The sequence below is a fragment of the Herpailurus yagouaroundi genome, unplaced genomic scaffold (genome assembly GCF_014898765.1).
Source record: "Herpailurus yagouaroundi ecotype Mexico unplaced genomic scaffold, PumYag 216, whole genome shotgun sequence".
Taxonomy (NCBI): Eukaryota; Metazoa; Chordata; class Mammalia; order Carnivora; family Felidae; genus Herpailurus; species Herpailurus yagouaroundi.
The window spans coordinates 6365607-6393062 of NW_024412447.1; the positions used below are offsets into that span (position 1 = coordinate 6365607).

General features: G+C 50.4%; 2 protein-coding genes across 5 annotated transcripts in view; one reads left to right on the plus strand and one right to left on the minus strand.

Moving 5' to 3' along the window:
• Window positions 1-10412, plus strand: BUD31 (BUD31 spliceosome associated protein). Its single transcript, XM_040455915.1, has 6 exons — window positions 1-218; window positions 1412-1546; window positions 1976-2096; window positions 8118-8240; window positions 8462-8628; window positions 10167-10412. The coding sequence occupies exons 3-6, from the start codon at window positions 2003-2005 to the stop codon at window positions 10215-10217; spliced, it is 435 nt and encodes a 144-aa protein (XP_040311849.1). The 5' UTR covers window positions 1-218; window positions 1412-1546; window positions 1976-2002; the 3' UTR covers window positions 10218-10412.
• Window positions 9870-27456, minus strand: part of PTCD1 (pentatricopeptide repeat domain 1) — an 18677-nt gene continuing 1090 nt past the window's right edge. For 3 of the 4 annotated variants that reach the window (XM_040455905.1, XM_040455904.1, XM_040455906.1), the window contains exons 2-9: window positions 25409-25896; window positions 22737-22877; window positions 19457-19675; window positions 17337-17438; window positions 14703-15410; window positions 13566-13682; window positions 12689-12871; window positions 9870-11023 (exon numbers count right to left, since the gene is read on the minus strand). In XM_040455905.1, coding sequence (XP_040311839.1) covers window positions 10841-11023; window positions 12689-12871; window positions 13566-13682; window positions 14703-15410; window positions 17337-17438; window positions 19457-19675; window positions 22737-22877; window positions 25409-25873 — 2118 coding nt within the window. In that variant the 5' untranslated portion in view covers window positions 25874-25896 and the 3' untranslated portion in view covers window positions 9870-10840. Of the gene's footprint in view, window positions 11024-12688; window positions 12872-13565; window positions 13683-14702; window positions 15411-17336; window positions 17439-19456; window positions 19676-22736; window positions 22878-25408; window positions 25897-27456 lie in introns of those variants that run through there. The other variant, XM_040455908.1, reaches the window with a different exon arrangement.

Genomic DNA, 27456 nt, shown 5'->3' on the forward strand with positions numbered 1-27456 from the left:
CCCCCGGGGAGACGCGTGAGCCTGCCGGTCTCCCCCCGGGAAGTGACGGCAAAAGGCAACAGCGGGCTGGAATTTATACAGGCGGAGCTGCAGACACCTAAAATGACGCAATCTCAGCGCGAGAAAGGGAGGGGATCCGCGAGGACCTCATCCTGGAGAGATTGCCTGGGAAGCGGAAGCCGTCGATAAAGAGGCGGCTGACGGCGACGGTGGTTCAGGTGAGTGCTTTTCCTGTGTTCTCTAGTACCTTGGTGACCGCTAAGTCCAGGAATCGGAGGTCTGCACTGGCCCAGAGGCGGTGGGAGCGGTTGGCTTGGGACGGGTGCGGGCTTCTGGAGCGGGAGGTCAGAGTGAGTTCCCGAGAAGAGTCGGCGCCTGGTTCGTTCTGCCCAGGGAATGGGTTTAGGGGTTCTCTTGCTTCTAGGTTCCCACTCCTCCCACTGTTTTCTCTCCCGAAAATGTTTTATGTCTAAATGCTGTTTGTTCTTGTAAGCTCGGCCCAGATGTCCTCTCAGTGAGCCTTTTGTACAGTCGCGACTGTAATGTTTTTCCTCCCTAGCTCCGAATGCCTTTCCACGCTCTTCTTACGAGCGCTACCACCTCTTACACCACCCGACACCCCTTGATCTAGTTGCTTCCTACCAGTTTTCTATTGTGGCTTGTCCTCTGACCTCCAGATGAGCCAGGGCTCTCGAATTTCCCTGGGTCATAGCAAATTGGTGTCCCGTATCTTTGTTCTTCCAGCCGGGCGCGCTTGGGCAGGGTCCAGATTCTGACCATCTCTAGCTTCAGAGCAGGGAAGATACGTCCAAAGACCACTGATTTGGGAGTCAGGAGGCCCCCCCCCCCCCCGCCATCCGAGTCATACTTTGCCAGTTTTCATCTGTGTGACTCTGACTTTACCTGCAGAAGTTTCATTTCTCATCCGTAAGGTTGTTAGTGGAGGATTAAGGAAAGGAGGCTGGGGGGAGTGGACATTGTAAACTGTCAGGCACCCCACAGAAGGGAGGGACCGATGAGTTTGGGGGATAGGAGTTTGCTATGCTGCACAGTAGGAGGTAATTAACTTGAATTTGCTTTGCCACCTGGAAATGCCTTGTGGCTTGAAAAATGTGGTTGTTTAGATTTGGACTGGCTAATTGTGTGGACTTTATATAACTTGCCTTTATGTAATACTTTGTTGGATTTGAAGATTCTTTGGGGGTGCCTGGATGGCTCAGCTGGTAGAGTATATGGCTCAGGCCATGATCCCAGGGTCATGGGATGGAGCCTGTGTTGGGCTCCGTGCTGCGCTCCTACTTAAGATTCTTTCTCCCTCTCTGCCCTGTTTGTGTGCTCTCTCTCTTAAAAAACAAACAAATGAACAAAAACTCCTTGGCAATCAAGCTAATTCACTGCTCTCATTTTACAGATAAGACTGAAAACCAGAAAGGGAATGTGACCTCCCCCAAAGTTACAGTAATTGGTAGAGCTGGACAAGAACTTGAGTTTGTAACTGAAGAGATCAGAGATCTTTCTGTTACACTCTTGGGAAGCAGACCCTGAGGTACTTTGACTTGACAGCATCTTTTTCCCTTTTAAACGCTCATTCCCTTGTCTCTCCCAACCATAGTCCTTCCCACACTATGTTGTAATTGCCTTGTCACTTTCTATCTCCTTGCTAGAATGTCACCTTCTCAACTATAGAAATTGTGTCTTACTCTTTGTTCTGTGTTCCCAATATCCAGTACAGGGCCAGGCTCATAGGTGATGTTAATGATAACACCAAAAAGTCTATTAAACACATTTAATGTAGGCATGTTGCATATAACTACAGTTAAATCTTCACAATGGTCCTATAGGTAGATTATATTATCCCCATTTTACAGATGAAGAAACAGAGTAAGGGAAGTGAATGTGCACCAAAATGGTGGCTAGTGAAGGCCTTTGGGTATCTCAGGTTCAGAAACCAATCCATTTAATTTTCCTCCCCCAGATCTTTGCAAATTATCTTGTGGGAAACATGCCTAAAGTCAAAAGAAGCCGGAAAGCTCCCCCAGATGGTTGGGAGTTGATCGAGCCGACACTGGATGAATTAGATCAAAAGATGAGAGAAGGTGAGTGGGGGAGTTCACGACTGGGTGAGGTGTGTCTAAGGGTCACAGGCTTAGATGACCCCCCAGGGGCCAGGCATAAATGCAAGTATCAGTGGGAAGAGACAGGCAGCGCCACTATGGCCTCCTGACACTGACGTGTTTTGTTTGCTTATTAACTCAGGAATGTTCTATGTCCTGGAAAATAGGATGGCACCAATGAAAAGGTCCTCAAAGCCATTTTGGGGCCAACTAGATATGAAAGCTTTAGAGAATAAAGATCGAATAGCAGACCTATAATTAGTTACTATTTTGGTTAGGTACATATTTAGAATTTTACAAAATATGTTTACTTGGAAAATCCTGTCCTTTTTCATTTTCACATTTTCTGAAACAGTTTTATTATTTTTCTTAATAAAAATATTGGGTCTTTGACACTGGTTTCATCATCACTTTGTTTCTGCATTATACACCAGTTTTTTACAATGTACGTTCCCAAAAAATGTCGATGATCCTGAACTTTGTGAATCATGTAGTATGATTTTAGAAAATTTATCCGAAACCATGAGCCTTATATCTTATATGATCACAGTGTAACTACTTACTAAATTGCTTTTTTTTTTTATTAATATTTTTTTTCAACGTTTATTCATTTTTGGGACAGAGAGAGACAGAGCATGAATGGGCGAGGGGCAGAGAGAGAGGGAGACACAGAATCGGAAACAGGCTCCAGGCTCTGAGCCATCAGCCCAGAGCCCAACGCAGGGCTCGAACTCACGGACCGCGAGATCGTGACCTGGCTGAAGTCGGACACTTAACCGACTGCGCCACCCAGGCGCCCCCTAAATTGCTTTTTAAAGTGGTCCTTTCTTTAAAGCTTTTTGGTAACTAACCCTTGTTATGAGGTCATACCTCCAGCAATAATTATTAAATCATTGTTAAGTCACGTTGCCTTTTTTCCCCAAAACTGATTGTATCAGATAACTTCTGTTAAATACCTAGAACTTCCAGTAATCAAGGTCATTTTTGGCTGAGAGATTTCTTCCCCAAACCGATCTCTATTCAAAATAAAGGAACCTGGAGAGCGCTATAATAGAAAAGATTTTGTGAGTCCTTGAAAATTGTCTCCAAAAGAAATATTCTCTTCCATTTTTGTTTAATCATATAGGCCATCAGCATTTCTTCGCTTTCCCATTTTTTGATAAACTCACAGGTGTAAGACCTGTTTCATGTTGTCCTTCCTTCCATTATGAAGAAAACAGTGGATGGCAGGTGGCACCAGACTTGGCTTTAGTGTTGGGAACAATAGGAAACTCTGAGGATGTGGCAGACTGGACAGGGGCAGGAGATGCTATTCACCCGAAGCCCATTTTACCTTGGGATCCAGGCTAAGTTTTGCCAAATTTTCTGGGGGGGGGGGTCCCCAAGAGAAGCCAGAAATCCAGCTGTTTTATGTCAACTGGTTTTTTTTTTTCTCCAGGTTTATTTTGAGAGAGCGAGAATGAGCGGGGGAGGGGCAGAGAGGGAATCCCAAGCAGGCTCTGTGTGAGAGCACAGAGCCTGATGCAGGGCTCGATCTCCTAAATCGTGAGATCATGACCTGAGCCGAGACCAAGAGTCAGATGCCTGACCAGCTGAGCCACCCAGGTGCCCCCATGTGAACTCTTCTAATTTAAAATTCAAACTTAAAAAAACAAGATTCCGACTCTTGATTTTGGCTCAGGTCATGCTCCCAGGGTCATGGGATTGAGCCCCACCTTGGGTTCCATGCTATATGGAGCCTGCTTAAGATTCTCTCTCCCCTGCTCACACTTTAGCAACAACAGCAACAAAAAACCGCAGGTATTTGTGAAAGGAGCCAAACAAAGCCTGCCTTCAGGCTGGCCGGGGCTGCTGGTTCCTCGTTTGTAGCCTCTAGCACAACTTTTGCCTGTGGTATCTGTAGCCACACTCCTAGACATGGGGGACCCTTGTGTGGCTTTTGGCACAGAGGAGCCCAAAGCCAGTGGCATTACCAGGCCTGTCCTGATCTGAGGGCCACTTACAGGACAACTCACACTTACTGAAGCAGATGGAGAGTTCCCGCTTTCTCTTATAGTTTGTCCCCAGTGTTTGCTAGCTTGACTCTTGACCCTGCCTGGCTCTTTATGTGTCTGTTAGGTCATACTCAAGTTTTTGTACAGCTGCTGTGGCCCTGGAGGTCCCCAAAGAGCCTGATTATAGCAACTGAGGGGCAGAGATGGGGGAAACTGTGGCAGGGGAGTTTGGTGGGTAACTCAGAAATAAAGGCACTATTTCTGTGGACTATAACCAGGACTTGTAAATAACTGCTTTTATAAGGACTTTAAACTAGTTGAAAATAAGCATAAACACTTGCATAATGAACCCTTAGCTAGATTTTTAAACAATAACATTTTAAAAGAATCGTTGCCAAGGTTTTGAAGTTAACGGGCAGTTGCTTTTGAAGTTTTGGGCATCAGCAAAGTGGCAAAAAGCTACATCTAGTTTGCACCACGATGCCCCTACCCCCGGCCTTTCTTCCTGCCCTATCCTCCTAGGGGCAGGACTCTGCACCGGCCACCAGAAACGGCGTTCCACTTTGTGTGTGGACCTGTACAAAACAACATCCAAGAATGTGCACGTGGTTTTGGGAAAATGGGTCCAAACGGGACTTTAAAAATGGAAGTGCTGCTATGATTAAAAGACTGAAAAATGACCAAAGCTCGGGGAGGGAGGCTCTGCTTCCAGCTGCAGCCTAGGCAGCAGTGTGCCCTTCCCTCAGTGGCTTATCCGGATGCATGGCTTTCCACACTCTGCCCAGGTGACCACATCTTCTCCAGCCGTGACTCAAAACTAGACTCTATATACCAGCTGCCTATGGAGTGGCCCCATTTGGATATCTCAAACTTAACCATGTCCAGAACTGAACCATTCATCCACCCCAGAGCTGCTTCCGTTCTGAGGCCACAACCACGGACCCATCCTGGACTCTTCTCATTCTTTCTTCCTATCCAAGCATCTAAGACATCCAGATTCCTAAGAAGGGTGACAGGATGGAGGGAATGTTGTGAGACAGATCAACAAAGTACAACGTCTGGATGTTGTTTGGACCTTAATTCAAACACATGCGTTGTCAGCAGGTGTTTTTGAGGCAATGAGTGAAAACTGAACTGAGTACGGATGCTAATAAGGAGGAATGGTTGGTTTTGTTGTGTGGGATATTAGCATTGTGGATCCTTTTTTAAAAGTCTTTAACATGTTAGAGGGGCGCCTGGGTGGCTCAGTGGGTTAAGCAGCCGACTTCGGCTCAGGTCATGATCTCGCAGTCTGTGAGTTCGAGCCCCATGTTGGGCTCTGTGCTGACAGCTCAGAGCCTGGAACCTGTTTCAGATTCTGTGTCTCTCTCGCTCTGACCCTCCCCTGTTCATGCTCTGTCTCTCCCTGTCTCAAAAATAAATAAAACGTTAAAAACTAAAAAAAAATAAAAAATAAAAGTCTTTAACATGTTAGAGATACATAGATATTTATGAATGTGACACTTGATGGTTTGAGATCACTTTAAAATACTTCAGTCTCCCACCCCCAGAAGTGGGGAGAACCAGATAAAATAAAAATAGCTGAATACTAGAAATGTTTGAAGCTGTGTGATAGGTCTTGGGGGTCCAATATGCTGTTTTGTGTACATTTTAAATTATCCATAGTGCAATGTTAGAAAATCCACAAGTCTAAATTTTGATTGCTTTTAAATTCCACCACATGGTCCAAGCTACTCTCACCTGGATTACTTCGGTAGCTTCCTGCTTCTCTCCCTACAGTCGTTTCTACAGAGCAGCCAGGGTGAGGGCTTCAAATTGTTAAGTCAGATCACAGTCTGCTCAGGACCCTCCAGTGGTTCACTTCCCCATCAGAGCAAAACCAAAGTCCTGAGGCACCTGGGTGGTTCAGTCGGTTAAACATCCGATTTTAGCTCAGGTCATGATCTTGCAGTTCGTGGGTTCCAGACCCACATCGGGCTCTGTGCTGACAGCTCAGAGCCTGGAGCCTGCTTTGGATTCTGTGTCTCCTTCCCTCTCTATTTCTCTCTCTCTCTCTCTGCTCCTCCCCCACTTGCACTCTGTCTCAGTCTCTCAAAAATAAACAAAGTCCTTGTGTGGCCTTCCAGGTCAAACACTGTCTCACTGCAGCCCCCTCCTTAGTTCCATCCCCTGTCTCTCTCCCTTATCCCCTGCCCACAGCTGCTGTTCCTGGATCCCTAAGTAGTCCTGCCTCAGGGCCTTTGCATTGCTGTTTGCCTTATAAGCATGTTTGCCCCTCCCCTTTTTTATTTAAAACTATTTTTTGATGTTTGTGAGAGAGAGTGAGTGAGCATGAGTGGGGGAGGAGCAGAGAGGGAGACAGAGGATCCAAAGCAGGCTCCACACTATGACCACAGAGCCTGACATGGGGCTTGAACCCATGAACCATGAGATCAAAACCTGAGCTGAAATCAAGAGTTGGCTGCTTAACCGACTGAGCCACCCAATGCCCCACTCCCTTCCCCCTTTTAAATTGGGATCTAATTGATATAAAACATGCATGTTTTGTATCATGCACATGATTTTAAATCATGCACATGCACATGATTTGATATGTGTATATGAAATGATTAACACAATGTGACATCCAGGCCTTACAAACATACCATACAGTATTATAAATTATAGTTCCCATGCTATGCCTTACATCTCCAGGACCTGTCTTCTAACTGGAAGCTTGTACCTGTGATCCCCTTCACCAATTTTGCCCAGTCCCCAGCCCACCCCTTGTTTCTTAAGGTCTGTGATGAGATGTCCCTCTTGTGCCTTCTTTGATCACATGTATAAAGTGGCAGTCCCCCCTCTCCCCAACTTGCCATCCCCTCTGTGTTCTCTCTGGCCTCTACCACTTACCACCAGGTGCTGATCTGCTTCCCTCCTCGGAACGGGGCTCCAGACCTGCTCTGTCTGCCCCACTGCCTTGTCTTCAGCACTCGATCAGGGCCTCAGCTGCAGCAGGCACACAGTGCGCACTGCTCAGGCCTCAACACCTGCCTTTTGCTTGGATCACAGAATCCTGTTCGTGGAGCTGAGTTCTACATCCTAAGTCATAGAATGTCCCCAAAGTTGGAGAAATGGAGGCACATTTTTCTTGACCACTCCTCCCCTTTCTCCATTCTCTAAAAACTGAAGTCAAGGTGATAAAGATCAACTTGGAGCTGCTAAGAGACAGAATTGCCACTTCAATCATGTTTAAATCATGTGGCTCATTTTTTATCTTTTTTAAAATAACAGCTCTATTGAGACAGAAGTCATATTCTGTAAAACTTGCCCTTTTGAAGTGTTAAGGGTGTTCAGTATATTCAGAGTCAAGCAACCATTACCCCTCCAAAAGAAACCCTGCACCCTTTAGTAGTGCCTCCCCCACCCCCCAGTCTGAGGCAACCACTAACCTACTTTGTGTCTCTGCAGATAGTCATCCAGTAGGTGGGCTTTGGGGATGATGTTTTTTTCACTTGGCTTCATGTTTTCGGGGTTCATCCGTGTTGTAGTAAGTCCATACTTGATTTCTTTTTACGGCTGAATGATATTCTGTCCTGTGGGTGGGTTGTGTTTGGTGTATCCATTCATCAGTTGGTTGAGGCTGGGTTGTTTCTACTTTTGGCTATTGTGAATAATGCCGCCTAAACATTCATAGAGGAGTTTTGTGTGCATGTGTTTTCAGTTCTTTTGGGAATATACCTAGCAAGAGAACTGCTAGGGCACTTGGTAACTGTTTAACTCCTGGAGGAAGTGCCAGACTTTTCCAGAGAGGCTAGGCTGCACCATGTTACATTTCTACCAACAGCATATGATCCAATTTTTCCACATCAACACCTGTTACGGTCACTTTGATGACAGCAAACCTAGAGGATATGAAGTACGATTTATTCTTTATCCCTAGTTATTTAAAAAACAAAACAAAACATTGTGACCCGTGATTGAACGCTGCCTGCCACAACAAAACAAACACACCCCTTTTTCTCCCCAGCTGAAACAGAACCTCATGAGGGAAAGAGGAAAGTGGAATCTCTGTGGCCCATCTTCAGGATCCACCACCAGAAAACCCGCTATATTTTTGACCTCTTTTATAAGCGGAAAGCCATAAGCAGAGGTAATTAGCTAAATTCTCTTGGCCTGGACAACTTGAGTGGCTTTCACATTTATTTAATGGTTCTTATTCTTACAGCCTTAGCAAATGTCATTTGTCTTATCACTAAAAAAGGCGGGGAGGGGCCACTGTTGGCGAAATAGTCTTTTTAAGGAAGAGTGGTGATGGGTTGGGGTAGCTGCGTTATACCGTGGTCTGATGCCCTTTCCCCATTTTTTGGACAGAATTATACGAATACTGTATTAAAGAAGGCTACGCAGACAAAAACCTGATCGCAAAATGGAAAAAGCAGGGGTATGAGAATTTATGCTGCCTGCGGTGCATTCAGACACGGGACACCAATTTTGGGACGAATTGCATTTGCCGGGTCCCCAAAAGCAAGCTGGAAGTGGTAAGTGAGGTCTCCGCCCCTGTAACATCTGATGATCAAGTTAGAGGTTCCTTTTTCAGTTCAGAAGTGTGTCCTGGGTGATGCCAGGGGATTTTACACTGTTTTGTTGGGCTGGAATGTAGTCCTTATTGCTGGATGGCCTGCTGGCCATTCCCGAGAGAGGGAATCGCTCTCTCGGGGAACCCACACCCGGCAGTTTGGCAGCAATGGCGTGTTAGGTCTGGAGGGGGAGGCGGGGGGGTCAGTCTCAACTCCACCCTTGGGCAAGTTACTGAAGTCCTTCCTCATGTATGATCTGGGGGTGGGAAGGCTGAGTCAGGGAAGCACAGGCCAGTAAGCAGACATTCCTGTCCTTCCCCTCTGGGGCTCACTCTTCAGGTACCCTATTTTCCAGGCCTCCTTTTCCTCAGAATTACACTGTATTTCTTCTGTCAGAACCTTGTTCTCTGGGGAGCTCCAGAATGATGCTGGGTGTGCAGTAGCTGAGCTGACAGCGTCAGCCTCTCTGAACTGGAGCTAGAGAAGGAAGGCAGACAGTTACTGTGATGTTACCCTTAGTGGCCTTTGAGTGCAGCACCCTTGGCTGCTCGTTGTGGGCCGAGCCAGGTGGTCAGACTGGACTGCCCGCCTCCCAGTTGGCCGCCTGTCACACAGGTGCCTCATCACAGGGTCCCTCTATGCTGCACACTAGTTACAGTTTACAGAGCTTTGACTCCAGGCATGGGGCTTTAGCTCAGCAGGTAGCTTTGTCTCCCTGAATCACCTGGAAGGCCAAAGGGCAGGGGGCATCGGAGAGGGCTGCCTCCCCAAGGGAAGAATCTGGGTGTGAATTTTCTGGTAGGGGCAGGGAGAGGTGGTGAAGTGGCAGAAGCCTCCCCTCTGAGAGCCCCAGGATTCTGTGGTGGCATTGGGTCCGGGGTGCTGCCCCAGCCCTGCGGCCAGGATAGAGCCTGCTTTAGCTTTAGTTGGGTTTCACCTTCTGATCTTGTTTGCTTAGGTAAGGGTCTTGCTCCTCCAAAACAGGAAAAAGGAAAATCAACACAAACCACTGCTCTAGGGCCTTCTGTTGGGTAAGCCCCCAGCCAGACATTGGGGCCCACCTAGTCCAGGGGATAGGACTCTTCAGCTGCCATACAGATTCAGGTGTACATCCTCTTTCCCGGTGCCCCCACTAGAAAGTTCCCCAGCCCAGAGGCCCCTGGCACTGAGCCCCAAGTAGTACACAGACCCAACTTCCAGCGTATTGAAGGGTGTGTCATGCTCACGTCATAGAATAACAAGAATTGCTCACAGGTTTTTTTTTTTTTCCTTTTGTGGTGGGGGGATAAGCGTGTACATAGAATTTGCATATATTAAGTGCACAGAAGTGTAGCTTCAGGGTCCACAGTAGCTGTTTCCATCCATCATGAAGAGCTTTTTGAAGAGTGTCACGGTAGACCGTGCATGTCCCACCACCTTCTTGGTGGGAGGATTGCTGCGTGTGGGGGGAGGGGTGACACGTGGTGGAAGTGCGGTGTCTCAGCTGTCCTCTGTTGCAGGGCCGGATCATCGAGTGCACGCACTGCGGCTGTCGGGGCTGCTCTGGCTGAGGCCCTCGGGCCCTGACCTCTCTTCACCCTGAACCTTGGACTTCGCAGGTTTCTGCCTGTCGCATCACGCCCTCTCCTGGGAGCAGCTCTTCTCGCAGAGCGGTGCTCCAGGCCCGAGTGGGAGCATGGTCTCTACATATTAAAGCTTTGGTGTTTATCAGCTGTGATTTGTAGAAATAAAACTTTTAAACCTTTTGGGCCCTGCATTTGTTCTTTCAGAGAGCCAGCCATCTGTAGAACCCAGTGGGTGAGCACCAGACCCCAGGGACCCGTCACCCTTGGGACTCAATCCTGACTCTACCTTGTAGGTGGTGTGTGACTCCGAGCCAATTCACTTTCCCCATCGGTGATGGGGGCAAGGATGACCTGAGAGGGCGTGCCAAGGTCAGCCGGTCTGCTCTTGGACCTGCCATGGACTCGTCAGGCCCTGGGCCCAGTGTATCCTCGTACCTATGCCTGCAGAATGCTGTAGCGCTTCCTCTGGGCCCGACCATTCCCTTGCGCTGGAGGCCACTGGAACACATTTGTGGGTCAGCTATGGAAAGCATCCCGGGGCTCCCATGGAGCCCTGTAAACACCACGCATTCTGTTCCAGCTCTGCCGGAAGTCCCCGGGGCCTCCCTTCACCTGCCTCCAAGGCCTCTGTCCATGTCAGCCTCAGTGATGGTGTCTTGGTTCCCCTTGGGCTTGGTCCGGAACTTCTGCCACGGGTGGGGGGTTTCCTCTGCTGGCATCACTTTCAGCCACTGCTTGTAATAAGCTCGGAAGCCATCAATCTTCTCCAAGTAGGTGTTTTTCTCTTTGTACTACAAATGGAAACACATGGGGTTCAGAGGAGCCATTAGTCATTGCAGGCTACCTGTAGCTAATCCCAAGCCATGGCAGCTGGCTCAGGCCTCAGGGAAGATGTTCTTGCTCCTAGGTGGTTAAAGGGAGAGGGCAGAAGAGTTGTTCGGTCCCTGAGCAGCTTATGTAGAGAGACAAAGCTGCTGTGGGGTAGACCAGACTTCCTCTGCTAACACTCCTTCGAAATACGAGCTGCCGTGCCACACCAGGGACGTCACCCCAGCCCCCCAAGCTAGAATCCCCTAACTCTGCCTCCACAGCCTGAGTGCCTCTCTCCATTCTCAGCACTGCTGTAGTGGTCTCTGGAGAGGCAGGCAGGAAAGGAGCAAACAGCATGAACCTGGCAGATCCCAAAGGAAAGCTGGCAGAGGAATATGTACAAAAAAACCCCAAAAATGTCCAAGTTGAAGACTGTTACCACATGATGACAAACAGTCTGATTTAAAAGATTCAACCATTCTAAATTTGTATGTATCTCATACAGCCTAAAAGTACATAAAACAAAACCTGACCATCTCAAATGGAAATACATCACCGTCATAAGGGAATACAAATGTGATTTGAATCCAATAAGCTTTGGGCCTGTGGTAGTCCAGTGACTTGACTGAACCTGAGAAGACCCCCCGAGGGCCCTACACCACGGAGTAAAGAGATCTACGAACTAGAAGATATTGCAACATGGAGCCAACAAAAGATTAGCATCCAAAATACATAACTTGGAAGAACCAATGAGAAGACTTAACCAACTGTCCAAATACTCCCTGCTGTGCCCTCTGCCAGGCACGCTCTCTACTGCCATCTCATGAATTCTTACTGGGCCTTCAAAATGGCATTCCAGCATTGCACCGGCACGGCTGTCCCTGACCCCATGCCTTGCTGTGTCCCTGCCAAGTCCCTACCCCCTGGGATTGTGCTCCTTCCTCCAGGCCACAGCTGCTCTGGAGCCACTCAACACAGAGTCTGGCTCCCTAGACCTAAAATCTGAGCCCCCTACCCCCACCCTGCCCCCGAGCCTGCTCTCTTCAGAACAACAGGGAAAGAAGTGGCCAGTACAAAGCAGATTCTTTCACTGCTGCTGCTGTCCCATTCACTTGACAAACAGACTGTATTAAGCACTGGGCAATGGGCAGGCCCCGGGGAGCCAGCAGAGCCAGGCAGTCTCCAGCTCCAGGGGCTTATGGTTTTGCAAAAGTGAAAGTCACGTGCACGTGTAATGACAGGTTGTGAAGCATGGCAAAAAGGAACAGTGCTGTACGTGATGGGAAGGGGCAGCAGTAGTGGGGCAGCTCTGAGAAAGAGTCATTCAAACTGAGGCCCACAGGATGAAGAGCCAGTTGTGGGAAAAACGGGAGCCTATCAAGGCAGAGGGAATACAAAAACCCCAAGGCAGGAAAGAGGCCAGTAGGACTGACCGTGAATACAGGGAAGAGTAGCCTAAGATGAAATGAGCCACAGGGACAGAGACTCACGGGCTGTGTTTTGAAGAATTTGGAATTTCTCCTAAGGGAAGCCACTGACAGTTTAAAGCAACAGAATTCCACCGCTGAAAGGCCGGCCCTAGGGGTGAGGGGAAAGGCAGGGGTGGTTAAAGGGAAGACAGGTGAGTTGGAACTTGGTGCACACACCCGATCAAAGCTGGGTGGGTACTGGGCTGCAAACTCCAGTTGGCGGATGACCACCTCATTCACCGGGACTCTGTTCTGCCTCATGTCCTTCAGGATGTCAATGAGATAGGTGTAGTCCAGCCTCTTGAGGGCGGCGTTGATGAGGGTGCTGTAGACGTGGGTGTTGGGAGTCATCTGGGATTTCTAGAACATCACAGACATACAATCAGCAAGGAGATGGCCACTGCTGGGACAAAGCAGCCTACCGTGCGTGTCAGGCTAGGGGGCTTACCTTGCCGTTCAGGCCTGCTCTGCAGACCAGCAACCAGGGCAAGAAGGGCAGAACCCTGTGGCAACGATGGGCTGTCCTTCCTGCTCCAGGAGGAAAGCATGTGCCCCCACATGGCAGGCCCAGCCCACCCAGCTGAGGATCCTACCCTCTCAGCCCTGAAGAACTTGCTCAGAAATCAGTGGACTCGGGCAGTAAACCACGTGCAGACCACCTCTTCGGCTCTTGGCTGTAGGTTTACCACAACCCCTGCCCCCAAAGTTCTGATAGATCCCTGCTCCGGTCATACCTTCCGTCCCTCCAGAACCGGGCCTAGTCTCTCCCCACGACCTCCCTCAATCTCTCCCACCACAGCCACCTTGAAGACTGTCACACCCTCTGCTTTCAATGCCGGCTCCTGCAGCAACTGACCAGGGTCCACTTTCTCTCACATTGGGCCAATGACCATTATACACTTGAAGCTAGAGCATCCCTACTCCCCACCCCCATGCACACTGTTTATGCTGTCTGGGTGCAGAGGCCTGGGGGTTCAGGAGGGCCCAGGCCCTCTCTTCCCAAGTCCCCCCCCCCCCGAATTCTCAGCACCTGGCCTGGCCAGGACCCACTCACCTTCATGTCTGCGAGTAGTCGCAGGCCGTCCCCCGGCCTGTGGCACCCAATGGCCAGGTTGCAGAACGTCTGCAGGTTGGGAAGGATCCCCCTCTTTGCCAGGAGTGGCAGCAGAGCCTGTGGGGACAGACATGGCACTTCTGTAAGCTGTAACCCACCCGGCCCAGCCAGAGCCTTCCCTGGTTGAAGCCCCGGTTGGGTGCTGTAGGCTTCGGGGGCACAGCAATGCTCGGGGGCCTCGCAGCCCCCTCTGCAGCCACGCTAGATGCTGCAGGACTACCCTGCCTTCTCCCCGAACGTGAATGGGAACATGAATCCCTTCACATTCCTGTCTCTGTTCCACTGTCGGTCATCCACCCTGGCCTTCGGCCTTCAGTGTCTAAGGCGGGAGACAGCGCCAACAACAGCGTGGGAAGTAACGGCCGAGGCTGCCCGGGCCAGGGGCTGTGAAAGAAGATGGCCTCGCAGCCTGCCTGGCTCAGGGAGGGGTTCTGTCATGTTTACCTTGTCTAGAAGGTGTGCTCTGCACTGAGGGCCTGAAGGCAGAGGCTGTGTCTCTTCACAAGACACAAGAGCCCACAAGAGCCCAGGTCAGTGCTCTGACAAAAGAGACGTGACAAAGACACATGGACAAAATCCCACAAGGACTCCCGTGTCCCCATCTGTGAAATGGGGAAGCCTTGTACCAGCACAGCCTTGTGGTGCAGCCAGTGAAGAGAGGAAAGGATGGGAAGCTTGTAGAACAGCATTTAACACAGAGGGCTAAATCAGTGTGTGTGTGTCAGGGGTTGTGGCTGAAGGGTGGGCACACTTGGGAGCCACCAGCCTCTTAGGCCACGTGTCCCATGTGCCCCTCAGCAGTGTGAGGATGTTTGATGTCTGCCTCCACCCACCTGGGAGCTCCTCAACGGGGATGGGGAGAGTGGCTGGCTGGTTCACCGTTCGACTGTCAGCTTTGCCCAAGCCCAGGCTCAGGCCCAGGCCCAGAACAGAGGCCCCAGACAGTCTGGCCACCTACTGCAGGAACGGATGACACACCCTGCAGGGGAGCCAGGTCCTGTAGTCAGAAGGTCAGAGGAGGGAAGGGAAAGGAGGGACCGCAGCCTTGAACCTGGTGCCTGCCTCTGAGCCCCTCACCTTCGCCCCCTCCAGATCTCCAAGCTTGCTCTTCTTCCTCATCAGCGTGTTGAAGAACGTCACATCAGCCTCCACCTGGTGCATGTCCAGGACGGTCAGCAGTGAGGACTCCGCGGGACTCCCGGGCTCCACCACCTCAGCAAGCAGTGTGAGGGTTTTGATGTTGGGTCGGAGCCCGTGCTCTGCCATCTTGCCCAGGAAGCCCTCCAGGCCCCCCATCAAGGCTAGCCGGTCAGCCGGGGTGGTCACAGTCCCAAAGGAGACCACAGCTGGGGAGACTGCTCCCAAGGTCAGGAGGTTGGTCTCCGGCCCCCGGGGAGAAGGCTCTGGGGCCAAAGAAGTGAGGGCCACCATGTGGTCAGACTCTGTCTTGGTTTCCACTTCGGGCTGGGCCTTGCTGGGGCCTCTGGCTTCCTGAGGCTCCAGAGGGCCCTCAAGCACCTGAGAAGGTTCCAGAAACAGCTGCCTCTCCAGGGCCTCCACGTCCAGCCTGACTGACATACCGTCGCCCCCCCGGGCCTGGGCTCTCCTCCTTGCCCGAAACCCACCTGCCAGGGGCTGGAGCAAGACTGTCTCCTCCCTGGGCCTCAGGAGCAGTGCCGAGGCCACCTCCGGGTCCCCCAGGCCGCAGTCTCGAGCTGCCCCCAGGAGCAGGTTGTAGCCATGCTGGCTTGGCTGCAGCCCCAGACTCAGCATCTGCCTCCACACCTACCGGGGAGAGACAAGCTTGGCCCTGTGCTCCTTCTCAGAAAAGCCCTCGGCAGAGCCGGCACAGGGAGTCAACAACCATTCGGTAAATGCAAAGGGCACAGGAAGGAGCTGGGCAGTATCTAATCCAACGCCAGGTTCTAGACAACTGAGAATCCTGAGAATCTGAGGACTCTCTGGAGGACCCCTGTCCTCCCTCTAATTTACCCCAAAACTGTTCTCGCAATTTCATCTCTCTGTCCTCTCCCAAGGCCCCTGTACTAGGAACAGACTTTGCCCTGGGTCTCTGCTCTGCCTTCTCTGTACTCCTCTGGGGAGGGACGATCAGAGAGGCTAGGTTCCGGAAGAGTCTAGAATGACTTAAGAACTGGATTTAGTTGTACTTCCTGGGTGCTCACTGTGTGCCCTGCCCCGTGCAGCCTTCTCACACTTCCTGGAGAGCAGGCACAGTGGAAGGGGACTCAACCAGGAAGAGTGCCTCACAAGCTGGCAGCCCTGTTTCCTCTTGAGATCATTTTTATCCCACAGCACAGTGCCTTGCACACTCAAGTGTGTTTTCCACAGAGGACTGCCCTGATCATGTCTGGGTCAGTCTGACACCAAAACCACGCCATTTCTAAGATGCCATGAGATGCCACACAGGGCTCACTGGTCTCACTGCCTTTGTGGGCTCAAAAGAAGGCCACCTTCAGTGGGATGAGAGCTCACATCCGACTTCCTATCCTTGTCAGGGTAAGTGTGCAGACAAGGTAAGGGCTGGTCAGGCCCAGGTGGGTGCAGCTTGCAAGACATCTGCTGCCCATCAGACAGGGATTTAAGAAGGGCAAGGATCTCAGCAGGTACCCCCATGGGAAACGCTGACAGAACTGAGGTTTAGTGGGGGCTTGGGCTCTAAGAGTCAGACGGATGTGGGTTCAAATCCCAGCTCTGCTTTGTAGCTCTGGGACCTTAAGCAAGTTTCTTAACCTCTGTGAGCCTCAGTTTCTTCGTCTGTAAAACGGGGCTATCGGTGCCTAGCTTGAGCAGTTTAATAGGTGCAAAACACAAACCAGCTATTAGCGTTACAAACTACCTCTAACTAGAACAGATCTAGAACAAGGAAAGGGAGGAACAAGATCTTGGCTGATTTTCACTATAAAGCTACTGCTTCCAGGGAGTCTGCAGAAGGAAGGCAAGCTTTCGGTCAGGGCTGTCCCAGGGGACACACGGGCTCACACTCCATGTGGATCAGCCACCTGGGGATCTTGTTGAAATGCTGATCTAGGCGCAGTAGGCCCAGGTGGGGCTGAGACCCTACTTCTCTGGCAAACTCCCAGGTGAAGCTAAGCTGCCAGTCTGTGGGCCCCGCCTTAAGTGGGAGGGCTCTAGGTGAGCTCTGGGTCCTCCCCACCTGTGAGAAGCTACGAAAGCAGCTGTGGTACCATTCCTAATACCACCACCCCACTTCATTAGTGGGGGGGTTCTCTTGGGGGACCTGAGGTGGAATCAGAGCAGTGTGTCTCAACTTCGATGTCCACGAGAATCTCTCAGGATTAAATGTAGACCCCTGGGTCCCACCTGCAGAGATGCTGAGTGGGAGCCTGAGGGAGGTGGGCTGAACAAGCACTCTGGGTAAGTGTGCTATGGGCATTCAGAGACCGTGAGCATAGCCGATCTGAGCTAGCTGCACAGAAGGCCACTCGGTAGAGTGGGAGAGGACTGGCTATGCCCTCACTTGGGGGTCAGCCATGCCGCGTCTGAGGGCCTCCTCTCCCTGCCATCTGTAAAACGGTGGGAAGCCATGTGCTTTGCAGGGGCCAAAATACCACAAATATAAAAACACCCAGCACAGGGCTGTCACAGCCGCTCAAAAGCACACATCATCATCTGCACCTGACACAGGTGCACAGCGGGAGAGGTAGGAAGGCAGAGCTGGGAGGGACAGACCTGCAGGGCATATCGAAAACCCGTCTTCTTGTCCTGGATGCAGCCCATGAGCAGCAAGCTGAAGGTCCTCTCGGTGACTGCATGCCCTTTCTGGACAATTTCCTGGGGGAGGGAACAGAGGTCACACTGAGAACCTGTGGCAGAGCCCAGTCCTGGGCCCGACGGGGCTGACTCAGGGTAGACACTCCTGGCGCACCCCAGGCTGTGCATCCTGAAGAGGTGGGACCTGAATCTGGCTCTAGAGTGGCTCAGAACAAGCTCCTGAGCACAGCCATCCAGCTGCTGCCTGCACTCCTCCTCCTCTCCTTCCAGGCTGCTCTTCCTGGCCGAAGCGATCACTTTTGTGCAGCCCCTTGGCAAAGACCATCCCCGCAGCCACTTCTAGCCCCTGTGCTTGAGGCACTGGAACTGCACAGAACTGGCTTTAGGTCCCAGCTTCGCCATAGGCCAGCTGTGAGCATGGGAAAGGCATTAAGCTCCCTGGCCTCAGCTTCCTCATCTGTAGAGTGGGGTCACAGGTAGGACGTGCCTTAGAGGACTTTTGGAACAACCCTACCAAAAGGTGTGGGGCCTGCACATGGTACGCGCTCATGGCGCTGGCCTCTCCCAGGCTTGTCAGGGTTGGCCAGACTTCTTGAAATTTCTTCCACCAGGGGCGCCTGGGTGGCGCAGTCGGTTAAGCGTCCGACTTCAGCCAGGTCACGATCTCGCGGACGTGAGTTCGAGCCCCGCGTCAGGCTCTGGGCTGATGGCTCGGAGCCTGGAGCCTGTTTCCGATTCTGTGTCTCCCTCTCTCTCTGCCCCTCCCCCGTTCATGCTCTGTCTCTGTCTGTCCCATAAATAAATAAAAAACGTTGAAAAAAAAAATTAAAAAAAAAAAAAGAAATTTCTTCCACCACTCAGCACCTCAGAGTCTCCTTAAGCCTGTCTTCCTCTGTCCCTCTTGTGAGCATGGGTGTTCCCACCCTTCCGGTCTGCTGCCGCTCTCCCATCTCCCCCTCAGTCACCAACTCTTCCATCTCAGTGAGCTCCTAGTTTATGCTCCCTCTTCCTGGACAATCACTGCTCTTTCTGAACTGGGCCCTCTCCCCCATCAGCCAGAGTGACCTGCATAAAATACCAATGCCATCTCTGGACAGGTCAGAGGCCTATCAGCCACACCGCCCTCTTCTGGAAGCTTCAGCCACCAGCCTCTCACACAGCACCCTTTAGAGGGACTTGTCACTCAGGGAGGTCTCCAGACTTGAGACCCCATGATCCTGCCTCTCCCACAGGCCAGGCCGGCTCAAGGCAGCCAACCCAGGGACTGGTCAAAGGCTGTCCCGCACCACATGGTACTTAGACACTCCATCGGGTCCTGGCTCCTGCAGTGCGCAGGTGGGACCTCACTGGAGTAGTGAGGAAAAGCATCGGTCAGTCATAGGAAGAGTGAGAACTTAAAAGTAGAGAGCAGGCCGGCCCTGAGGGAAGACAACGCTGCCAAGGGTGTGTCCAGTTCTCCTGAGGTTTGGTTGTAGGCACCTAGAGCCTTCCCTGCTTCCCATGAGCCTTTGTCTGGCTGTTAACTCATGTTGATCTCCATTCACAACCTGAGAGTGCAGAACCACCACCCTGCTCTCGGTCCTCCCTGCTTAAACCTCCCTCACTGTCTCCTTCTCCGGAACTGGAGATAAAAACCCTGCAGCTGGGGAATAAAAGAGGCTGCAGGCCAAAGCCCTGAGGCATTCGGGCCCCTGCTCAGCACTCCCATGAGCCCACTCACCTGCTCCCCTCAAACCTGGCACACTGACCTGCCAGACTCCGCCCTCCCAGAAACCAGGATTTTTCTTCCCACTGCTCTCTCTAGGCAGGAGGCCTGCCCTGCTGGGCGCTGACTTGCCCTCAGCGCTATGAAGCCCCGCCCTCCTCTGCGGCACCACCGAGTCCCGCACAGGGAGACACAGCACACAGCGGCACACACAACCTGCCTGCACAGGGGAGGGGCCTCTTTATGTGTCCCACGAGGCCTCTGAGTTGTGAAGCCACCCCTGACCCCTGCACGAGGGACGCAGCCACAACCTCACACCTGCCACGTGAGACTGGCCCCAAGCGGGGGATGAGGAAGGAAGAGGCACCCTCACCTTGAACACATCGAGGCACATCCTGAGGTCTGCGCACATGGCGGCCATCTTCAGCAGTGCATGGTATGTTTTCAAGTTGAGCTGGAGGTTTCTGGCCTGGAGCTGCTGCCGGAGCTTCAGGGCACTCTGCAGAGCAGAGTCCTTCCAGGGGGACTCAGCGCAGACGTTGAACAGGGCCGTATATGTGGCATCTGAGGGCTCCAGGTCCCGCTTTTTCATCTGCATTGATGGGAAGAAACTTGGAAGTGGCTCTGGGGTCAGCTGGACACACAGGTGACAAGCTGCCCTGAGAGGAAGCTAGAGAGGACTCTGTTCCTCCATTAAACAGGCCCCCAGCAGGGCCTGTGCTAAGGTGGAGCTGAGCAATATGCCAGGGCCTACTTCTCCAAAACCCTGACTCAGCCAGAGGGACTCTGAAAGCTAACCCTGCACTCCAGATGCAACAAAGTCACCCTCCCCATGGCCATCAGCCCACTCTGGGCCTGAGATGCTTTTAGCAGGATCCTCCAGATACTCCCACCCACTGGCCGACGAGGTCACCTTGACTGTGAAGATCCATGGGGTGGACGTGGTCTGGGGAAAGGTAGGAGGGAACAATCAAACCCCTGCTCCCACATTTCCTGAGTGGTCACGGGCAAGCTAGCTCCTCACTGGAAAAATGGGGGTGATACCATCATCTTGAAAGGCTGTTGCAAGGGCCAGGTAGGAGAGTGGCCCCCACACTAGCAGCACATGTCAGGATCCCCCACCCTGCAGAGTCACACACCCAGGAGTGAGTCTGACGCTGTGCTTATGAAGCCCTCCAGGTGACTGAGCAAGCTCGAGTTTGAGAAGCTCCTGGTAAAGCCAAGTGCTATTTCCCAGACGAAGGCCACCTGACTGAGGGCAGGTGACAAGCTGCTTGCAGAGGAGTGTAAAGAAACTTTTTTTTAGAGTCAGGCTGTTTGGGGCTCAAATCCCAGCTCCAGTGCTCTCAAGCAGGGTAACTCTGGACATAGCACTTTATCTGCCAGGGCCTCCGTTTCCTCCTCTGAAAAATGAGGATGGTGATCCTGACTTTGAGAATGGATGATGCGTGCTCTGTGTGGACTCACATATACAACAGACGTGTATGAGGACTTCCTACAAGCCAGGCACTGGCCACCAGTGGTTACCAGGACAGACACAGCTTGTATTCATTGAGCTCATGCTCTAGACAGGAAGAATCATACCAGACAAATAAGTAACCAACAACAGTAGTAGCAGCTATGAAGGACACCCACAGAAAAATGGAAAAAGAAAACCGGTACAGGTGGGGAGACCTGGCAAACACTACTTTCACCAAGTGACCAAGAAGGTAATGTCATTTGTGATAGGTCCCGTGACACGAAGTGAAGAGGGCACTTCACCTCTGTGATATTCTTTCCCCAAGCCCATAACCCCAACCTCATCACAAGAAAGTACAAATTGATCAAAAAACTAAAAATTGAACTACCCTACGACCCAGCAATTGCACTACTAGGTATTTATCCAAGGGATACAGGTGTGCTATTTTGAAGGGACACATGTACCCCCATGTTTATAGCAGCACTATCAACAATAGCCAAAGGATGGAAAGAGCCCAAATGTCCATTGATGGATGAATGAATAAGATGTGGCATATATATCCAATGGAGTATTATTCGGCAATCAAAGAGAATGAAATCTTGCCGTTTGCAACTACATGGATGGAACTGGAGGGTATTATGCTAAGTGAAATTAGTCAGAGAAAGACAAATACCACATGACTTCACTCGTGTGAGGACGTTAAGAGACAAAACAGATGAACATAAGGGAAGGGAAACAAAAATAATATAAAAACAGGGAGGGGGACAAAACAGAAGAGACTCATAAATATGGAGAACTGAGAGTTACTGGAGGGGTTGTGGGAGGGGGGATGGGCTAAATGGGGAAGGGGCATTAAGGAATCTACTCCTGAAATCATTGTTGCACTATATGCTAACTAATTTGGATGCAAATTTTAAAAAATAAAAAATAAAATTTAAATTAAAAAAAAAAGTACAAATTGAGAGACATTCTATAAAATCCTTGACCAGCACTCCCTAAATCTGTCAATGTCACAGGGGGAAAAAAAAAGGAAACTCAAAAAAAAAAATAATAATCACAAAATGGAGAAGCCAGTATGAGAACCCAGACTGGATACAGGAATAGAAAGAGGATATCAATGGAAAAAGTGGTGAGATCCAAGTAAAGTCTGGAGTTTGGTTAACAGTAATGTGCCAGTGGCGGTTTCTTAGTTTTGACAAATGTACCTTCACTATGTAAGATGTTAATATGGGGATTAGCTAGGTGAGAGGTATTTGGGAACACATATCTTTGTAGCTTTTTTATAAATCTAAACTTATTCCAAAATAAAAAGTTTATTGGGGAAAAAAAGCAGCAAATTGATAGAGAATAAAAAGAATGAACGGATCTTCTCCAAGGTGACATGTGCCAATTCCCTTAAGGATCCCCCAAGTGTAAGGAAGTGCCTGCTACTGGACTGTTTACCAAGAACCACAATAAATACCCTCTCGCCCCACCTGCCCCTCACTTACCACCTGAATGCTCGTTGCTGGCTAGCTGATCATGTCTTTCTACAGCATGGTATTTAATTAGGTTTTTTAGAGGACATGTTACTTTATCATTTGTAACCACAACTCTTCCCCCTTGCTTCCAGCCAGGGATGATCAGGCCTACAGTAAGAGCATCCCAAATGACCAGCCGAGGGCTGCCAACAAGTCCTGCTGGGAGAAAGGATGCTCCCAGCTTCTGGCTCCAAGAGAGGATGGGGTCTCTTATACTGGAGTCTACTATCCTCTTTGGCAAAGCTCTCTCCTGACTCACAAAAGAAACAGCGTCCTGGCTCTGCGAGTGATAAATACAACACAAGAAGTGGATGAATATAAAGTAAAATCATCTTCCAAGAGAAGTAAAAGCCCTTTTTTTCTGAAAGAAGGGTGTGCATGTGCATAGAGCGTGGGGGGTAAGGAGGAGAAACAAACTGGGGGTGGGTAGCAGTGGAAAAGGAAGAGGTCGGGTGGCGCCTGCCCTGGTCGGAGGACTTACAAATTCATGTAATCTTCCAAGACCACCTCCAATTTACAGATGATGAAACAGAGGCTGGGAAGGTTAAACGGTCTGACCAGGGTAATGCACCAGCAGGTGACATCTCATAATATGCACCCAGCTCCTTTTGACTCTAAAGCCCATGCTCTTTGGAGCATTACCCCTCTGGCCCCGTGCCCCAGCCCCCACTCACATCATTGTAGAGCCTGAAGGCCTTCTTCAGGTATCCGGCTCGCCCGCAGCCCCCGATCAGCACCGTGTAGTTGCATTCGAGGGGCTGGAGTCGCTCCTCCTTCAGCATCTGCCTCTCAAACAGCTCCAGGGCCTCTGCCAGCTGGCGGGGGGGGGGCGGGGGGGGGGGGGGGGGGGGCATGGAAAGGGGCTCAGGTCAGCCTCAGAGACCCTCAGCAAAAGGGAAGGAGACTGAGACTGAGGGACCCTCCCAGGCGTGCCCGGGAGCCACACATCCGCCCTGGGCCTCTGCCACCAGCTTCTTGGTTCCTGTGCTCTGCAATAAGGGAGCTTCGTGGTGGCCAGGAAGAAAAGCCCCCTAAACTCCCACCACCTACAAAAGCTCTCAGCCTCCTTGCCATGCCTGCCTTCCCTCCAGCCAGATGTTAAAGTCCTCAAAGGCAGGGCCATGTCTTTGCCTGTCTGTGGGCCTAGAGTGGAGCCAGGCCTCATCCTCAGTAAGTCCTCAGAAAATATTAATTCTGCAGATCCTGGAATCTGCCCTCCCCCTCCTTCCTTGGTGACCCCATCTGTAGTGCCAGCCCCCTGGGTCTAAGCTGGATGGGAGACTGGGTTCTGGCCAGTTTGGTAGGTACACTCAGGGCCACTGTGCTGCACAATCACAGGGGGCCATTCACAGCAGCAGCCTCCTGAGATGGCACAAGACGGCAGCCCTGAATGACTAGCTTCCTCTGGCTGCAAATCCCCTTGGCCCATAGTTGTCTCTACCCCATCCCTACTCCTATACCACCCCCTTTAAATCCTCAATTCACTCCTTTACAACTTAATTATTTTCTTTGTCCATCGGTTCAGCCAGTAATTACTGAATCCTACTATGTACCAGGCAAAGTCTATTCGCTGGGATACAGCTATGAACAAGAGGGAGATCCCTCGTGGAACACATCTTCTAGTGTGGAAAGAGACACCAAATGAGATAACTAAGAAAAATATACACTGTGTCAAATGGTGATAGGTTTTAAAACAAAAATAAAGCAAGCAGTGCCAAAAGAAGGGTATGGGAGATTCAGTTTTAGATGTGACAGCCAAGCAGGGCCTCAACCAGAAGATGACAGAACAGCGATCTGCAGGAGGCGAGGGAAGGAACCATGCAGCTATCTGAGAAAACAGCCAGTGCAAAAGGCTTGAGGCAGGAGTCTCCCTGGGAGTTGGAGAAGCAGAGAGGAGGCCAGAATGGCTGTGGCACAGTGAGGGAGGGGGAGATGAGTGGAAAGCTAAGGAGGGTGGAAGGCAGATCTTGCAGCCTTCATAAGCTATTGTGAGGCTTTGACTTCTCTGTTTCTCAACTTTTCGTTATGGAGAAGTTCAATCAGGGGTGCCTGGGTGGTTCAGTTTGTTAAGCGTCTGACTTTTGATTTCGGCTCAGGTCGTGATCTTGCAGTAAGTGAGATCGAACCCCGCGTCAGGCTCTGTACTGACAGCGCGGAGCCTGCTTGGGATTCTCCCTCTCCCTTTCTCTCTCTGCCCCTCCTTTGCTCACTCTCTCTCTCTCTCTCTCTCTCTCTCAAGATAAATAAACGTTAAAAAAAAAGAAAAGAAAGAAAAGTTCAAACGCACACAAAAGAGAATAGAACTACAATGATGATGAATGTTCAGCCAATCTTGTTTCACCATACCCTGTTCCCGCCCCTTCCAAACTGAATTTTTTAAAGCAAATTCCAGACATTGCATCATTTCACTCCCCAAATCTTCAACACACACCCCTAAGAGATTTTTAAACATAAATGCAATGTCTTTATCAATACTTAATAAAATGAACATCAATGTCATTGAACACATTGAGAGTCCTGGAAAGAATCTTCTTTCTGCTTTAATAGGATGGCTCTGTGCTGCAAGCAGATGTGGGAGAAAGAGGTGGTGTGAGCAGCAGGGAGCCCAGTGACAAGGGTTTTGATAGCTGAGGGGCTGAGGTTAAGGCTAGGGGTAGCCCTGAGGGAAGTGTTAGGACTGGAAACATCTTGAACCTGGAGCTGGTGAGAGAAAGAGAAGAGCTGGGGATGGCCTGAAGGCATCTGGCCCGAGAGGCATCGCCATTTAGTGAGATGAAGACAGTGCAGGGAAAACAAGGCTGTGAACAAAACCTTCAGATGAATGTGGGTAAGTGTAAGGGAGATGGTGAGGTAGCTGGATATGCAGATTGGGAAGGATGGGCTGAGGATACCAACATGAGAACTGTAACAAGGAGGGGGACCCTGACAGCAAGGGGGTTGGTGGGTCACCTAGTGCAGCACCCAGGGTGAGTGAGGACAGAGAAGAGCCCTGAGCATCCAAATATTTAGAGATAGGGAAGGTAGGGTGGCCCTTCAAGAATACTGAACTACAGGGGCGCCTGGGTGGCGCAGTCGGTTGGGCGTCCGACTTCAGCCAGGTCACGATCTCGCGGTCCGTGAGTTCGAGCCCCGCGTCGGGCTCTGGGCTGATGGCTCAGAGCCTGGAGCCTGTTTCCGATTCTGTGTCTCCCTCTCTCTCTGCCCCTCCCCCGTTCATGCTCTGTCTCTCTCTGTCCCAAAAATAAATAAACGTTGAAAAAAAAAATTTTTTAAATAAAAAAAAAAAAAAGAATACTGAACTACCAAGAAGTGACCCAGGAGCAGCAGAATCCAAAGGTTCCCTCACCTTTCCTTCTTTGATCAGGTGTTTGCACCGGAAGAAGTACCAGTAAGGGGTGTTTTTCCGGCCCCGCCATGGCTTTGGCTCCAGGTCCCTCTCCTCATCTTCGTCAACACTCTGTTCCCTGAGCCGTAGGTTATACAACTGGGCTGTCGATTTTTGGAACATTCTCCTTGAGGAATATTTGTTGGAGAGGGTCCCAAAGCTCTCTTCCTCTTCCTCCTGAGTGGCCATGGGGCCGGGCTGGCTCAGGTCAGAGCTGACGCTGCTCCTGTTCTTCTGGTTCCCCTGGCCAAGGGGCAGTTGAGAGGGGGAGCTGCTGCAGGCTTGTGTCAGCCCCGCAGCCCTCAGCCATTTAGGCCCCTCCCTGCCTCCTGCCCATTTGGCTCTGAGAGGGTCAAGGTGCTGAAGGGCATACAGTCCCACTGGGCGAGGGCCGGAGAAGAGCCGGGCGAATCTCACAAGGTCCATCTCTGGCTTTTCCCCTCTAGGGCCTGGCAAGGTCAGAAAAAGAATGAAGTCTAACTGGTCTTGTAGTCACAAAAGGCAGAAAGAGGACACAGAAGTGAGTACAAGCACAAGCTCTGAGATTAGAAAGCCCAGGTTCAGATTTCAGTTTTGCCAAACCATCATCCACGAGTCTCCCAGCACTGGCTGCTCTGGTCTCAGTCTCCTCCCCTGTAAACTGGGGTCAACTACAGCACTGTAGCAATGATCAAATGAGGCTTCGGATACATGGCCTGTGGCATGGTGCTGGCATAGTAAACACCCGACAGACATAAGCTATTGATATTATCAAGCCATGATTTAAGAGATCGGGGACTGAAGGTTGAGCAGAGTTTGAGTCCTGTGGGACTAGGCCCATTACTTGACCTTCCCGTGCCTAGATATCATCAGCTGCAAGATGCAGATAATCCGAGGTGCCTAGGTGGCTCAGTCAGTTAAGCGTCCAACTTTAGCTCAGGTCATGATCTCACGGTTCGTGAGTTCAAACCCGGCATCTGCTCTGTGCTGACAGCTTGGAGCCTGGAGGCTGCTTAGGATTCTCTGTCTCCCTCTCTCTGCCCTCCCCCACTCACGCTCTCTCTCTCATAAATAAATAAACATTAAAAAAATAAAAAAAATTTAAAAAGTGAGGATAATCCTACCGACCTCACCACGAGGGTAAAGATTAAATGAGGTATTTTTAGCACATTTCATTTAATAGAAATTTTAGAAATCGTAGCTATTATAATGTATTATTAGGAAAAATTTGTCAGCATTCTGGGCCTCTGCACAGGGAAGTTAATTCAAACGTGTCTTTTCTGTAAAATCTGTGGGTAAATGGACTAGGGGTATGTTGTCCAATATAGTGGCCACTGGCCACACGTGGCTACTGAACACTTAAAACATGCATAGTCTGAATGAAGATGTGCTTTAAGTAAAATTACACACCAGATTTCAAAGACTGTGTCCAAAAAAAAAAAAAAAAAAGGTAAAATATATACACGATAATCTTTTGACATGACATTTTGAAATAATTTTGGACATACTGGGCTAAAGAAAATTAACATGAGTTTCCCAATTTTTAAACTTTATAATAACACGAGTACTTGAAAAAAATTTTTTTTTAATTTTTTTTTTAACGTTTATTTATTTTTTTGGGACAGAGAGAGACAGAGCATGAACGGGGGAGGGGCAGAGAGAGAGGGAGACACAGAATCAGAAACAGGCTCCAGGCTCTGAGCCATCAGCCCAGAGCCCAACGCGGGGCTCGAACTCACGGACCGCGAGATCGTGACCTGGCTGAAGTCGGACGCTTAACCGACTGTGCCACCCAGGCGCCCCTAGTACTTGAAAATTTTAAATCACGTATGTGCTCGCACTGTATTTCTATCGGACAGCTAGACATCCTGGTCTGCATACTTGAAACTCTTTAATAAAGAAAAAACACCAGAATAGCCAGCCTGAAAATATTTTAGGATCTAGTTATATTAGAAGGTCACAGTTGGTAAGACTGCAGAAGTGACTGCAGATTGAACAGATTAGTAACTGAGGCTCAGGAAGGGGAGCAA

Excerpts from the sequence above, each read along its gene's own strand:
- BUD31 (XM_040455915.1), top strand. The coding sequence starts at position 2,003 with ATGCCTAAAGTCAAAAGAAGCCGGAAAGCTCCCCCAGATGGTTGGGAG. Across the intron at positions 2,097-8,117 it reads AGATCAAAAGATGAGAGAAG|CTGAAACAGAACCTCATGAG; the intron begins GTGAGTGGGGGA and ends TTTTCTCCCCAG. Across the intron at positions 8,629-10,166 it reads CCAAAAGCAAGCTGGAAGTG|GGCCGGATCATCGAGTGCAC; the intron begins GTAAGTGAGGTC and ends CCTCTGTTGCAG.